Source organism: Lynx rufus, unplaced genomic scaffold (assembly GCF_022079265.1).
Source record: "Lynx rufus isolate CCGP_SWC_20201006 ecotype Redwood Valley unplaced genomic scaffold, mLynRuf1.p SCAF_28, whole genome shotgun sequence".
NCBI classification, from domain to species: Eukaryota; Metazoa; Chordata; class Mammalia; order Carnivora; family Felidae; genus Lynx; species Lynx rufus.
The window spans coordinates 8,429,049-8,444,582 of record NW_025814843.1 but is presented as its reverse complement, the minus strand read 5'-3'; the positions used below and the strand labels follow the sequence as shown (position 1 = coordinate 8,444,582).

The window sequence follows — 15,534 nt, the reverse complement described above, 5'->3', positions numbered from 1 at the left end:
ATAGAAATATTACAACAGAAAGAGGGGTGCCGGGGGGGGGGCTCCATTGGTTGAGCGTCCAACTCTTGATTTTGGCTCAGATTATGAACCCAGAGCTGTGGCATGGAGCCCAAGTCAGGCTCTGCACTGAGTGTGGAACCTGCTTAAGATTCTCTCTCTCTCCCTCTGCCCCTCCCCCCAGCTCGCGCTCACTCGCTTGCTCTCTCTTAGAAAGAAAGAGCGAGAGAAAGAAAGAAACAGGGGCACTTAGCTGGCTCAGTCATTGCAGCATGGGACTCGATCCCAGGGTTGTAAGTTTGAGCCCCACGTTGGGTACAAATATTACTTAAAAATAAAATCTTTTTGGGGCGCCTGGGTGGCGCAGTCGGTTAAGCGTCCGACTTCAGCCAGGTCACGATCTCGCGGTCCGTGAGTTCGAGCCCCGCGTCGGGCTCTGGGCTGATGGCTCGGAGCCTGGAGCCTGTTTCCGATTCTGTGTCTCCCTCTCTCTCTGCCCCTCCCCCGTTCATGCTCTGTCTCTCTCTGTCCCAAAAATAAATAAACGTTGAAAAAAAAATTAAAAAAAAAATAAAATAAAATAAAACCTTTTTAAAAATAAAGTAAAATAGAGGGGTGCCTGGGGGGCTCAGTCAGTTAAGCGTCCGACTTCGGCTCAAGTCATGATCTCACGGTTCGTGGGTTTGAGCCCCGCGTCGGGCTCTGTGCTGACAGCTCAGAGCCTGGAACCTGCTTCAGATTCTGTCTGTCTGTCTGCCTGTCTCTCTCTCTCTGCCCCTCCCCTGCTCGCGCGCGCGCGCTCTCTCTCTCAAAAATAAATAAACATAAAAATTTTTTTAAGTAAGATGCCAGGCCGATGGTGCCCGCAGGCCACACGCCATGACCACAGTACTGCAGTGGGACAGTCTTGCACTGTGACCTCAGAGGGGCCCTTGGGAAAAGGTTTCTCCCACCCCAGTAGCGCCCCCAGTGGAAGCCCCAGGAAACAGGCAGCTATCAGCAAGCAACCTGGCACGATGCCCAGAGCACACGGGGTGTCAAATCCATTTCCAGGGTGTATACAAGGTGCCGGAGCCCCTCCAGGCTCTCCCGACCCTCACAGGAGCCCCATAAAACTTTAAAAGGTTCTGCAGCTTGCCCAGGGTCCCACAGGCAGCAAGGGCTGAGCCAGGACTGGAACCCAGAGCTGCCACACTCTTGCCACACGGGTGGGGGGACGCGGTGGGGGGGGGGGTGGACACGGTCCCGCCCCGCCCTTGAGTGTGTTCTGAGCAGTCCACATGCGGGGCAGACACAGGGCTCACGTTCCAGCTCACAAAGCAAACCACGCCAGGCATCCAGTGTCCCCTCCGAACTGATAAAGGGCTTCAAGATATGGAGGCCACACCCCGCTGCAAGACTGTCGTGCTGGGATCTGGCGAGAGACCATCCTGGCTCGCTCTCTGCCATCGAGGTTCAGTCTGCAGTCAAGACCCCGGCCGGCCACGCTCCCGTCACTCACCACTGTGCTCCCCAGCCCTGCTTCGTCCACGGCCAGCTCCCATCCCCAGCAAAGCGTTCCTGAGCGCCACGCCCGCCCTGTGACGGAGGGACCCCTCTGGGCAAACAGGACACCAGCCACCCCCCTCCCCAACCTACCTCTTGGCCACCTTCCTCTCTCTGTCCTCTGATTAAACAGATTCAAAGAGGAGTCTAATTCCAAAGCCTGTGTTCTTTCTATTACCCTGGGTGGCCTCATAGAATCCACTAAAATAAAAAAAAAGATAAACAAAATCCAATCTAATCTCAGGACTTAATCATGACTTACAGGCAAATTTAAAAACCCCTCAGGTGATTTAGATGCTTTGCTCCTCTAATCGCAGCCCAAAAGCCAACAACACGATCCTAGCTTGGGAGCTAGAGGTAGAAAATGCAGAGCTGGGGGCCCTATCCCTGACCTACTGAATCAGAATCAGAATTTTATCAAGTCCCCACGTGCTCCACGTGTGCGTTAGTGTGTGAGAAGCATGGTCTCAGTGCCCTGCAGTAACGTGATGTCGTACAGGCAGGTTGTAATTACGTGCCGTCACCCAGAAGACAGTCCCAGACCCTCATAACTTTCTTAAAAATATGAAAGTAGGGGCGCCTGGGTGGCGCAGCCGGTTAGGCGTCCGACTTCAGCCAGGTCACGATCTCGCGGTCCGTGAGTTCGAGCCCCGCGTCGGGCTCTGGGCTGATGGCTCGGAGCCTGGAGCCTGTTTCCGATTCTGTGTCTCCCTCTCTCTCTGCCCCTCCCCCGTTCATGCTCTGTCTCTCTCTGTCCCAAAAATAAATAAACGTTGAAAAAAAAAAATTAAAAAAAAAATATGAAAGTATTCGGGGACTTAGTCAGTTAAGTGTCCGACTTCGGCTCAGATCATGATCTCATGTTTCATGGGTTCGAGCCCCACGTGGGGCTCTGTGCCGACAGCTCAGAGCCTGGAGCCTGCTTCGGGTTCTGTGTCTCCCCCTCTCTCTGTCCCTCCCCCGCTCACACTCTGTCTCTCAAAACATGAATAAACATTAAAAAAATTTTTTTAATAAACATTTAAATATTTAAATACATAAATAAAATAAAAATAAATAAATGACAACATTAGGCTTGAGTATCAGATTAGGAGAGTCTGTGCTGGGCATTTCCTTGGTTATCAAAAACTCAACCCAGTTTCATTTTTCATTCTGAACACAACAAAGGCTTGCAGGTATTGAAGGAAGGAAGGAAGGAAGGAAGGAAGGAAGGAAAGAAAAAGAAAGAAAGAAAGAAAGAAAGAAAGAAAGAAAGAAAGAAAGAAAGAGAAAGAAAGAAAAGGGAAGGAAGTGAGGAAGAAAGAGAAAGGAAGGAAGGAAGAGAAAAGAAGGAAGGAAGAGGTAGGGAGGGAGGGAAGGAAGGAAGGTAGGAAGGAAGAGGAAGGAAGGAAGGTAGGAAGGAAGGAAAAGGAAAGAAGGAAGAGGAAGGAAGGAAGGAAGGAAGGAAGGAAGGAAGGAAGGAAGGAAGGAGGAGGAGGGAGGGAGGGAAGGAAGGAAGGAAGGAAGGAAGGAAGGGGAAGGAAGGAAGGTAGGAAGGAAGGAAGAGGAAAGAAGGAAGAAGGAAGGAAGGAAGGAAGGAAGGAAGGTAGGAAGGAAGGAAGAGGGAGGGAGGGAAGGAAGGAAGGAAGGAAGGAAGGAAGGAAGGAAGGAAGGAAGGAAAGAAGGAAGGAAGGAAGGAAGGAAGGAAGGGAAAGGAAGGAAGAAGGAACTTGCTAAATGAGAACACTAGACTCAGATTTCCTATTTCTAAATTATACTAGGAATCAGAAACTAATGGCTCGGTGACATTCTTCCCCAAGCCACTGCTAAAGTAAAGATCCTCTGTCATGATGAAATTAGGACAAGGGCTCATTTCTGTAGAATTTTTAAAATACCACTTCTAAGGAGTTTTTATAATCTAATTAGTTTTTTTGTTATTGACTGATCCTGGAGTTCTCCGTACATCAGAGAAGCAAAGGAGACAGGAGGGATTAAGGCCCGGGAGACTAAAACGGCTTTCATTCCAAAGGAACAAGTGTGAAACTCAAGTCTCCTAGGTCACCTGCCAGAGTCACCCTGGAGGGGACGGCGCATCCCTAAGGGCTCCCCAAAGAACAGCCACTAACCTCAGCTCCCTGTCTTGGCTGTAGCTCACTGAGCCTTGTGGAGAGATGGTACATAGTAGATGCTCAAATATAAACGCCTGCTTTTGGTTGAACCAGAAGTTGTGACAGATGTATTGACCACAAAGGGGGAAAAAAAAATCACAGAAAGTCTAGGGTCGGAAAATGACTACGTCTGTTCAAGACTTCTACGTGAAATATCTATTCCTGGGTCCGGGAGGGTGCTAGATGCCGGGACAGCTTGGGGACGGGGAGAGCGGCTTCCTGAGAACAGTAAGAGTTCACCCTGGCCCTCAGGAGCTAGGGGGACCCGCGGAGGTCTGCACTGTGGCTGAGGACTTAGCGTCAATGGGAGCTCTTCAGACACGCAGCACCTGGGGCCCCATCCCAGGTCTGCTGAGCCAGAATCTAACCAACAAGACCCAGGAAGTTCATTTTGAGAACCTTGTCTAGAAGCACTGATTCAGGGGCACCTGGGTGGCTCAGTTGGTTGAGCATCCAACCTCATCTCAGGTTATGACCTCACGGTTTGTGGGTTCAAGCCTCGCATCGGGCTCTGTGCTGATGGCTCAGAGCCTGGAGCCTGCTTCCCATCCTGTGTTTCCCTCTCTCTCTCTGCTCCTCCTCCGCTCATTGTCTCTCTCTCTCTCTCTCTCTCTCTCTCAAAAATAAACAAACATAAAAAAAATTCTTTAGAAGCACTGAATTCAGATTAAGAAGCACGGCTGTAAGGATGACCATTCAACACTGAGCCTTAAAGAGCCTAGAACTGGGGCATCCCCCCCCCCCCGAGTGAACACACAGGTGGTGGTCAACAGAGCTGTCCACATATATTCAGCTCGCTCCTTTCCTCCTTCTGCGCACATGGCGGGACAGCTACCTAGCACGTTGGGTGTGCTTTGGCCAATGAAACAGGATCACAAGCAAGTATCGTAAGTCGCTTCCGGGCAGAAGCTTTAGAGACCACTGACATGCTCACCAGCAGGATTCCAGTGGTCGCTGCTTCATCCTGGGTCCCAGAGGGTCTTACGGCCCCAAACCAACTTGCAACGGACCTGCAGCCCGAGGAAGAGGCAAACCTAGGTTGTTTTACCCACTGAGATCTGGGGGCTGTTTGTTACGGCGGCATATCCTAACCCATCCTGACTGATACAGCACGTAGCCCACCGTGCCCAACCCTTCTGCTACTCCCTGCTGAGAACAGCTCTGTCACATCATTACCTGCAGGAAAGGACTTCTTTTAACCCCTGAACAGCATCACTTAATCCAACTTCCCTCCCTGCTCTTCAGACTTCACTGTGCCTGTTACCTTCTTTTCTCCTTTCCAGATTTCCTTGCGCATTTACGCTTTTATCTTTTCGTGCCGTATGCTTTTTGGTAAGCTGCTTTAAGTCTTTTTTGCAACAAGGTGATAGACAGATAGTCACATGTACAGACACACCAGATGTGGCTCCAAGTGAATTCTGGCTGTTTCCAAAAAAAAAAAAAAAAAAAATTAAAACCACCTCCCCTCCCCCAAAAGACAGAGATTTGCTGCTAACTAAGGATCTTTAAAAGAACGGGGTCCTGAGCCACCAAGTATCCCTTCAACCTGTTCTCTCCACGAAAGGACACTTACAGAATGCACGTTACACACGGTCCCTGCTTTTAAAAAGCAATTCATTCCTGGACGTGCCAGCTCTCTTTGCCTCATCATACAGTGAATCTAAACTACACTGAGTCCACGAAATATTTAACATCACTGACCAAATCCCGTATTTTTTTTTTTTTTTAATTCAGCTTCAATATAGCCGTCGAGCCCCTTCTGCCCGTCTGACCTTGTGCTCGGCACGAGTGAGCCTTATCTTAGCCAGCTCCTCCTGGTGGCCGGTGAGGCTGTGGCCAACTCACACTCCAGCACTAGACACGGTGCCACGGTGGGCTTCCTGATGCCCACGGCTTGCCGCTCAGATGCTTCCGGGGTCCAAATTTCTAGAAATGGAACCGTTGGATCAGAGGACATGTACGTTATGAAGGCCTTTAGAGTACACTGCCCAATTACCCTCCAGGGAGCACAGGACGATCTTCCCACACCCCTGCCAATGCTCGTTCTTTTTTAACGGTGACAGTTTTCATTAAAGGAAGTGTGTTTTTTAAAATTTTTTTTTCAATGTTTTTATTTTATTTTTGGGACAGAGAGAGACAGAGCATGAACGGGTGAGGGGCAGAGAGAGAGGGAGACACAGAATCGGAAACAGGCTCCAGGCTCCGAGCCATCAATCAGCCCAGAGCCTGACGCGGGGCTCGAACTCCCGGACCGCGAGATCGTGACCTGGCTGAAGTCGGACGCTTAACCGACTGCGCCACCCAGGCGCCCCTTTTTTTTTTTTTTAATTTTTTTTCAACGTTTATTTATTTTTGGGACAGAGAGAGACAGAGCATGAACGGGGGAGGGGCAGAGAGAGAGGGAGACACAGAATCGGAAACAGGCTCCAGGCTCTGAGCCATCAGCCCAGAGCCTGACGCGGGGCTCGAACTCACGGACCGTGAGATCGTGACCTGAGCTGAAGTCGGACGCTTAACCGACTGCGCCACCCAGGAGCCCCAGGAAGTGTGTTTTTTAAAACGTGCCATTCTTTGCTTACCAGTGAGACTGCATATGCTGATGACGACTTCGCACACCTTTTATCATCAAGCATCTACCCAAGCTCTCTGCCCATTCTCGTACGGATGCGCTCCTTTGTGTATGTTTTCATAATTTATAAAAAGCGCTTTCTGCATTCAAGACGTTAACTTCTTCCCAATTTTTATCTGCCTTTCCCTCGTGCTTTAAGGAAGGAGTCTCTGGTGGCAGAATGGACGGACGATTCACAGGAGGGGCACCTGGGTGGCTCAGTCGGTTAAGCGTCCAACTCTTTTTTTTTTTTAATGTTTATTCATTTTTTTTTAATTTTTTTTTCAACGTTTATTTATTTTTGGGACAGAGAGAGACAGAGCATGAACGGGGGAGGGGCAGAGAGAGAGGGAGACACAGAATCGGAAACAGGCTCCAGGCTCTGAGCCGTCAGCCCAGAGCCTGACGCGGGGCTCAAACTCACAGACCGCGAGATCGTCACCTGGCTGAAGTCGGACGCTTAACCGACTGCGCCACCCAGGCGCCCCTATGTTTATTCATTTTTGAGAGACAGAGAGAGACAGAGCGTGAGCAGGGGAGGGGCAGAGAGAGAGGGAGGCACAGAATCTGAAGGAGGCTCCAGGCTCTGAGCTGTCGGCACAGAGCCTGACGTGGGGCTCGAACTCATGGACTGGAGCCTGCTTAAGATTCTCTCTCTCTGCCCCTCTTCCCCTCTCTCCCACCCTCTATCTCTCTCTCCCTCTCTCAAAAAAAAGGAGAATACAGTCAGGAAAGGGTTATCACAACTCACATGCAATATGCAAGAGGGGAGACGCGCACCCCCCCAGAGTCAATCCACCAACAAGTGTTTTCAGGCCACCTATAGAACACACCCCAGGTCCGTCCCCTTACCACGGCCACACGGCCACCACCGAGCCTCCCTTCCTACCCTCCTCACAGCCAGTCTGCACTCGCCAGCCCAGATGAGCCCTCCAAAACACATCAGAGTGCACCCTCCCCTCTGATCCAACCACAGGCTTTCTGCGGCACTTAGAAAACCAGCCACCAACCACCGCCGGAAAGAAGGGACAATCACGCGACGGGTGGCAGCGTACCAGTACAATGAAACTACGCCGTCTGCACACAACATATAAACGAATCAAATCGGCACGTCGTATGCCTTAACTGCACGCCACGTTCTGTGTCCGATATGGTCCGCTGCGATCAGCCACGGTGGCAGTTCGGATACCCCAGAAACTGGCCAACGCTTCCTCATCAGGACCTTGCACCTCCCCGCCTGAGCTGGTCTTAAACGTTTACATCCGCACCAGCGGAGCAGGGAAGAAGCCTCCGAGTCCGAGAACGATACTGTCCTCCCAAAAACTGCTGAGAAGGAGACAGCTCCAGACGAGGGACCCGGCAGAGAGTTGTATTGTCTCTGGCAACTGCCTGGACAGACAGACAGCAAAGGCCCACATGGGGAGGACAGCCCAGGAGATGCCCGAATGACATCAAGAAGCAGCTGGACCCCTGGAATGGAGCTGTCTTTAGTGAAGTGCCCCCCAGAACCGAAATGTAAACCTGGGGTAAGGGCAAGGAACCCCAAATTATTTCACAGCACGTTTCTTCTACTGTGCAGAATACGGACTTTTACGGTACAATCAAGTTGTGCGTATCTGAACTTCTAAACTACGTTCAGCCTATAAACTAAGGATGGCTTTTATTTTTTTTTTATCATTTATTTTGAGAGATAGTGCAAGTGGGGGAGGGGCGGAGAGAGGGGGGACAGAGGGTCTGAAGCGGGCTCTACGCGGACAGCCTCACAGCAGAGAGCCGATGTGGGGCTGGAGCTCGCGAACCACACCATCGCGACCTGAGCTGAAGTCGACGTTCAACCGACTGAGCCCCCCAGGTGCCCCATGAAATGGCTGAAAATTTAAGCAAAGGAAGTGTAATGCCAAACGGCCCATGAAAATTGTAACAAAGTCAAACCTCAGCGTCTATAAATAAAGTTTTATTGGCACTCAACCACACCCATCGGTTTTCGGATCATCTATATCAGCTTCACAGTCTAACGGCACAGCTGAGTAGCTGGGACACAGACCATATGGGGCACGCTCGTGGCTCACCACCTCTGGCGCTCACAAATCCCGGTGACGCAGCCCCTTGGCCACAAAACCTAAAATGCTTCCTAACCCTATACAGAAAAATTGTGCCGACACCAGGGAAGAAGGAGAAGTCTTTGAGCAATGTTTCTAACGGAGAGCAGACTGGGCTTGCTAACATAATGAACAGGAATAGAGAAGGTAAGAGGGGTGACAGGAAGGGGGGAGGGGGGAGACAGTGCCAGGCGAGGCGGAGGAGAGAGAGGTGGTAGGAACATTCACCGTGGTTTGGTGGGTAGGGGACAGAAGGCATTGAGGGGGACTGACAGATGAGGAGTCGACCCTGGACGTAGGAAATTGAGTACCTGGGGGTCGAGTCTAAATCTCAGCTCAACAAATGAGATAAATACGGTCGACCAAGGCTAACCTAATAAAGCACATTTTTTTTTTCTTTTAAATGTGTATTTATTTTTGAAACAGAAAGTAAGCAGGGGAGGGGCAGAGAGAGAGGGAGACACAGAATCCGAAGCAGGCTCCAGGTTCCGAGCTGTCAGCACAGAGCCCGAGGCGGGGTTCGAACTCACGAACCGTGAGATCGTGACCTGAGCTGAAGTCGGACGCTTCACAAACTGAGCCACCCGGGCGCCCCAAATAACAGAGCACGTCTTTATCAGACAGCAGACTGGGGAGATACTAACCGTGCAGGGAGGAGGCAGGGGAGTCCTCACGAATCCACGAAAACTTCTCACAAATTCATACACCTGTTGGATCCGATGAACCAGAGGGCAAAGCGGGACCACCTGCCGGCCGCCATTGCTACTTCTCTCCATAGGTGGAAACGCCACCCCAGGAGCCTCGCCAGGGCAGGGAGAGAGGAATCTACTAATTTTGCAAGGCGGCTCCGTGCTGGCATTCTGTGACAAAATGTGCTCCCTTGCCACTGTGAGTAATAAGGGAGCAAAACCCAACAGACCGACGTCCCCTGGAGCGGCCTCCCAAAAATCCCCACGCCTGACATGTACCGAACATTCTCTCTCCCCAGCAAAGTGCCGCCCGGCATCCACGCTCATAGAGGAGGTCACTCACACAGCCAGATAAAACACGGGTTTGTTTCTAGGCTGGAAGAGTCCAGGAAGGTCAGTATCTCATTCACGTTTCTAGGTGGTCACGGGCAGCAGGGACCCACGTGATGGTGAACAGATGTCAGGGATTCCTGCCGACGTGTTGCTAAGGGAACTTTTGTAGAGATGCCCTGAATCCCTGGCATCCGTAAGCCCTGCCCACTGCTTTGAAGTCCTGGGGCGGGGGGCACTTGACCAGCCCCGTGCGCAGCGGGGACGAGGGGGTAGGTTCCCGAACAGAGGCGGACAGAGGGATGAGCTCAAGGTAGATTTTTCAAACAGCGGGAGCTACAACCGTGGACCGCGAGCCCCCAAATCAAAGGGCAGAATGACTCCGCGACGACCGCACAAAGCACGCTGGTCTTTTTTGGTCACCGTGCCATACTCTGCGAGCCACCAGCCCTAATTACAGCTTTGGGAACAGACCGGATAATGAACTGCCTTAAGAAAAAAAGAAAAAGGAAAAGAAAAAAAAAAAAAAATTGACAAGGTCACACCCACTTTAGGTAACGCTCCCGTTAGAGAAAAAAAGGCCGTGTGTTGAAATCAATTTGTGTAGGGGAGCCCTGGGTGGCTCAGTCGGTTGGGCGTGTCTGACTCTTGGTTTCGGCTCAGGTCATGATCTCACGGTTCGGGAGTTCGAGCCCGCATCGGGCTTCGTGCTGGCAGCACAGAGCCTGGTTGGGATTCTCTCTCTCTCCCTCTCTCTCTCCGTCCTCCCCCCACTCACTCTCTCTGTCTCTCTCAAAAGAAATAAACTAAAAAAAATTTTTTTAAATAAATAACATAAAATCAATTTGTGTAACAAAGCAAGCATCCACTAGATACTGGGCAGCTAGGATACACGGTGTCTATTAATAACCAGCACAAAGCCGACCCAACCCAAGAAGGCTGGACGGCCAATGCCCCAGTGGACAGACTCAGGCTTTAGGGACAGGAAAATCTGGTTCCAAATTCAGCTGCAACATTTATCAGGTGGCCTTTATAAAGAAATCCCTGGCACCTTAAAAAAATTTTTTTTTTTTAAAGAAGAGAAAATCTCGTCTGAGGATGGCCGTGGAGAATTTTCTAGCAAGTCAGCTAAGACTCCTGCACCCTGCCTCGCTCTGGGGAGGCGCTCTCTCTCATCAGTTTAGGCTGGCACACTGTGCCAGACGTGTTCTCCCTCCCCTCCTGAGGTTGCCAGTGTGCAAAACGGCCTTCAATGGACCTGTGTCCATACCCGTACCCACAACCTCATGCACCTCCTTCCCACACAGGATCTCCTGCTCCAGTGACTCGGTTTACCAATCGAATGTGCCAGAAGTGAGCTGCCAGTCCTGAGCCCAAGCCTTAGGAGGGCCGGGCAATTTGTAACGTGCGTTCTTGGAAGCCGGCCACCCTGGAAAGACTCCAGCTCCCTGCTAGAGAGAAAGGCCGTGCGGAAAGGCCCTGGAGGATGAGACACGAAGCGGAGAGAAGAAAGTCACTTGGAAAAACACCAACACGCCAAGCGAGAGAGTGAAGATGCCACTTTGGAGTCCCTGCCCAGCTCTGCCTGCCCCGGGACCCCAGCCCTGGCCACCGTGAGGCGTGACAGATGCCAAGAGAGACCAGCACAAGAGCCACCCGGCGGAGCCCGGTCGGTCCCCAGCGATGTGCGACGTGATGGTAAATGCTTGTGTGGCGGTATTGAGTTCCGGGGTGGCCTGTTACATGGCCATCGATTATCCACGGCACAGCCCCCCTCCCCAGCTCCACGTCTCTCACATCCACACCTTGGAAGCTCCGGCAGGAGCACGTGAACCCAAAGCGAGAGAACAGAAGGCGGAGAGGTGACCGGGTTCAAGGAGGGGACGTCTCGTTGTGCTGGCCAACAACGTCACGTCGCCCTGGCCCCTGAGGCCCGCACCTCGTGGCCAGACGGCAGATTCTCAGAACAGCACTTCAGTCACGGAAAACTCTGGGGTGTTTGTGTTCCAGTCTTATTCCCCCCTCCAGAATTATTTCCCAAAAGCTCTGGGGGTTTCCACAGATGTCTTACAGCACCTTCCGGGTCCCCAATTTGTTCTCTCCATTCAAGGTTAAGAGCAGACGGCGGGGAATTCCTGGCCCTCCAGCCACCGGACCTGCCCACGTCCAGCTCTCGGGCGCTTCCCCAGGGACGGGGATCTGGGCTCTGCCTGCCTCCCCCAGGAGCTGTTTGTCAGGCACCAGGCACCCCACAAGTCTGGCAGAAACCTCTGCCCCCACAGGGCCTCCAGTCTATGCAGGGGATCCGGGCCTGGCTTGGAGCGGACAGAACATTCCCCTGAAGTCTCCAGCCCCTGTCTCAGCTCCTCGACCGCGTCTCCCACATATCAGGAAACTTCTCAGCTCCTCCCCTTCTTCATGCAAGGCCGAAGAGACCCTCAAGAAAGATTATCCTGGCGGCTTTTATCTCAGGGCCCTTCCATCTCACCTCACATCTTTCTTGGGAAAGACGGGTTCCCTCTTCCAGTGCTCTCCTCCTCTGGAAGGCTCCACCATCCCCTTGTGCCCAGCCCTCGGCCCCCCACACTTCTCCACTTGGGCTGACACCTTCCTGGGGGCCACTTTCTGGAAACCAAGGACGTACTGTACCCTTCTCCCATCTCCTTGATGGACTGACCAAAGAGATTCTCCCCCCAGGAACCAGGACAAGAATCTCCCCAAGCTGGCCTCTCCCCCGGGGCTGGCCGGCCTCCAGGACAGATCTTTCAGCTGTGTCACAGCTAGCTCCCAGCTCCCCTCCGTGGGGTGTGCGGCTGGCAAAGCCAAGGGCCTCTCAGTTCCACTTTCTTTATCTGAGCGAGCAAGGAGTCCTTGAGGAGCGTCCATCTTGCACATGCTGTTCTCAACCTGCTGCACCCTTCCGCCAAGACGGGGCTTCTTGGTATCACCCTGTCCACCACTCCCGGTGGTGCCCCCGCCTCCCCACTCCTCCACCAGGAGGCTGGTGCCGTCCGTTCTGTCTGTCCCTGTCTCCCCAGCGGCTCCCCTGGCCTCCTGATCTCCATGCCTCCAGCAGGCACACGTCCCATGAGGATTCCCACCTCCAGGCCCCGTCTCCAGACTCCTGGCTCCTGCACTAACGTCCAGGCTTGACGAACCCGCTGCTTCCCCAGACGTGTGGTTTCGTGTACCGGCCAGTCCCCTGGGAGCTGTGCGTTCTCCACGAACCGGGTCTGCCTTTGAGGGCTCACCCCAGCCCCCAGGGACTCTCCCCACATACCCTGCAGCCCGACCCAGCCCTCCGCCCTGAGGTCCAGCCTGCTCACCGACGAGGTGCCCGGACACAAAGGGCCCGATCTCCGATCCTTCCTACAGGGACTGCTCTTGTCCATCCAGACCATCCCCTCCCTCGCCTGTTAGCGGTTGAGCCCACACTGTCACGTTGAAAACCGGCACAGAGGTAACACTCAGCCCTCTGAACGGCTAAGCAAATACACAAGCATTACTCCCTCGGGCAATTGCTTTCACTTCTGCTCACCTGGGATGTGGGGAGAGCGCCTCCCCCTTCACAGAGCGGTCAGGAGAGCGGGCGCCTAGTGGGTGCTCCACAAACGGGCCCCCCTCTCGGCGGTACTGCTCCCACACATGGGCACCCCCCCTGGCGCGTCACCAGTTGGCAGCTGTCCAAAAGCCCCTCACTCACGCACCAGAGATTTGCTGAGCACATCTACCCGCAGGACGCGTCCGACCCAGCTGATCGTTCTGTTTGCCCCCTGGGTCTGGCTCAAGCCTCCCTTTCCCCAGAGGGAAACGCAGAGCCCCCACTCTTGCTAACAGCAGCCTAAGACCCCACCAGCCCCACCCGCACCCCGAAACACTCCTTTTGGGCACCCAGCCGGGGACGCTCCGGACCGGACAGACCCACAACTGCCAAATTTCCACATTAGTGCTTCCTGGAGAAGTGTGGTCACCAGGGGAACTCGAAAAGAGGAGGCTCTCCCAGGGCTGCTTTTGAGCCACCAACAGGGAGGCCGCGACACCTGCTTTCTTTTACTTCTGAACCTCGGCACAGATCCGAGGAACACACCTGAGCCTTCCCTGAGTACACAGGTGTCTCAAAATACAGAACCAAAAGCGTCCTGGAACGTCCTCTTCTGCTCAGACCCTGAAATCTCTTCCAGCCTAAATTTTGCTCAAATGCTCCTAATTCATCGGGAGGAGGGGGGATTTTTGCATTGCCCTCTGGACCCTGGAAGAAGGCTCTGTGAATCCAGCCGTGGTTCTGATCACATTTCCACAGGATATTTCTTAGCAAACTCACCCATAACCATTTCACCACATCCATGCATCCATCCATCCATCTTTCCTTCTCTTTCTTTTTCTTTCTTTGGGTCCCACGGAGCAATTTCTCGCAAAACTTCCTACTCTGTTCTTTGCAGAGTAGGTCAGGGGTCAAATTGTAAATAAATGCAGTCTCCAGTGATTTGGGGAGGTGTTTCAGCAGAACGTTTACACTATATACTTACACGCTTGTGGGTAACCGCCTGTTTAAGGCCAGGCAACAATCTGGCAGCCCTTTGGGAAAGGGGATAGCCTGTGAAGTCACTCCTCCCCAGCCCACACCCCCCCCCCGCCCCCACCAAAGGACTTCAGAAACTTCGGAGGCCACTCTGGCTGTGACTGAGAGCTCAGCGATTAGAGGACAAGGAGACCTCCCAACTGTCACCCAGACAATAAACAGCCAGCCGACTTGGCTCAGCAGGTCCTCTGCAGCCCTGGGGTCAGGCCAGAACCCCCGGAACAGACCACTTTTAAGTTCTGGACCTTGGCCTGGGGGGCGCTGGACCAGGGGAGGAACCCCAGGATCGGGAACCCCAGGATCGGGCGGGCGGCTCAGCTGACCGGCAAGTGGGCGGCCCCCAGGCGGCCTGACCCGGGGCAGCACGACCGTCCTCGGGTCGGCGGGCTCCGGGCTCCGGGGCCCAACCGATGACGCCGCTGTTCCGGATCCCCAACCTCCAAGCCTCTATGCCTAGACCTCCGGACTCCGCAGCCCTCGGCCGGCCCCCTGCCACCGCCGGGAGCGCGCCCGACCGCTCCAGAACTCACACAGGCAACAAGTTCTCCTTCCTCAGGGCGGCCACGATGTGCTCGGGAGGCCCGGCACGGGGGGCGCTCCGAGGGCGATCCCCGCGCCGCCCCGCCCGGAGGGGCGCCCCGCTGGCTCCACCGCCCCCAGAGTCGGGGCGCGCAGCGGCTGCGCCCCCAGACCGCCCCGCGGCGCACCCTCGGACGGGGAGCGGCTGGGGCGTCCCCGGTGCGGGCAACAGGTACGCGAGCGCGCCGAGCCCCGCAGCCCCGGGTCTCCCGGCCCCCCGGCCCTCGCCCCTGTTACCTCCAGCAACTGCACGTAGCTCGCGGGGAACCAGCCACGGAGCCCGTCCTCCTTCTCGCCTTCCCACCAGCCGCCGTCCGGAACCTGCAGCAGCCTGATGAGCTCGCCCGCGGCGAAGCGCAGCCCCTGGCCGTGCCGCTCCCCGGAGAAGGGGTACAGGGTCCGGCAGCGGGCGCCGGACATGGCCTTGGCGCCGGGGTTCACAGCGCAGCCTGCATCCCGGCCGAGCCCCGCGGGCTGGGCAGCGGCTCCGCGGGGTCCCAGGCGCCCGGCGCTCCGGGCTCCCGCGCTCTGGGCGCGCGCCGTCTCGGGGGGTGCGCGGGGGGTCCCCGGGCAGGCGGGGGACGCGCGCGCGGCGCAGGGCAGCGGAGACTCGCTGGCTTCGCGGAGCAAAAGCGGCGACGCCCCCGGGCCGGGCGGCTCGCAGCTCCGGCGCGGGGCGGGGGGGGCGGGGCTCAGGGGGAGGAGACCCAGGCGCCGCGGGCTCCGGAGACAACTTCCCGGGGACGCGGGGCGCGGGCTGCGGCCGCCAGGGTCGGCCGGAGCGGGGGCCGCCCGGGCGCGCGGAAATGCGCAGCTCCCGGGGGAGGTGGTGGGATCCGGGGCATCGCCGAGGGCCCGGCTCCGCGGCGAGGGGGCGGCCGGGCGGTCCGCGGAGAGGGGCTGGCGGCCGGGGTGGCCGAGCTGGGGCTCGCGCGGAGGCGAGGGGGCGGGGCGGGGGCGG

At 55.1% G+C, this 15,534-nt stretch overlaps 1 protein-coding gene across 1 annotated transcript in view; it reads right to left on the bottom strand.

The window, feature by feature from the left end:
- Positions 1-15,008, bottom strand: part of GAS7 (growth arrest specific 7) — a 217,170-nt gene extending 202,162 nt beyond the window's left edge. Inside the window, exon 1 of the mRNA XM_047090167.1 lies at positions 14,811-15,008. Within this exon, the coding sequence (XP_046946123.1) occupies positions 14,811-14,993 (183 nt within the window). The 5' untranslated portion in view covers positions 14,994-15,008. The remainder of the gene's footprint in view (positions 1-14,810) is intronic.
- Between the last annotated feature and the right edge of the window lie 526 nt (positions 15,009-15,534).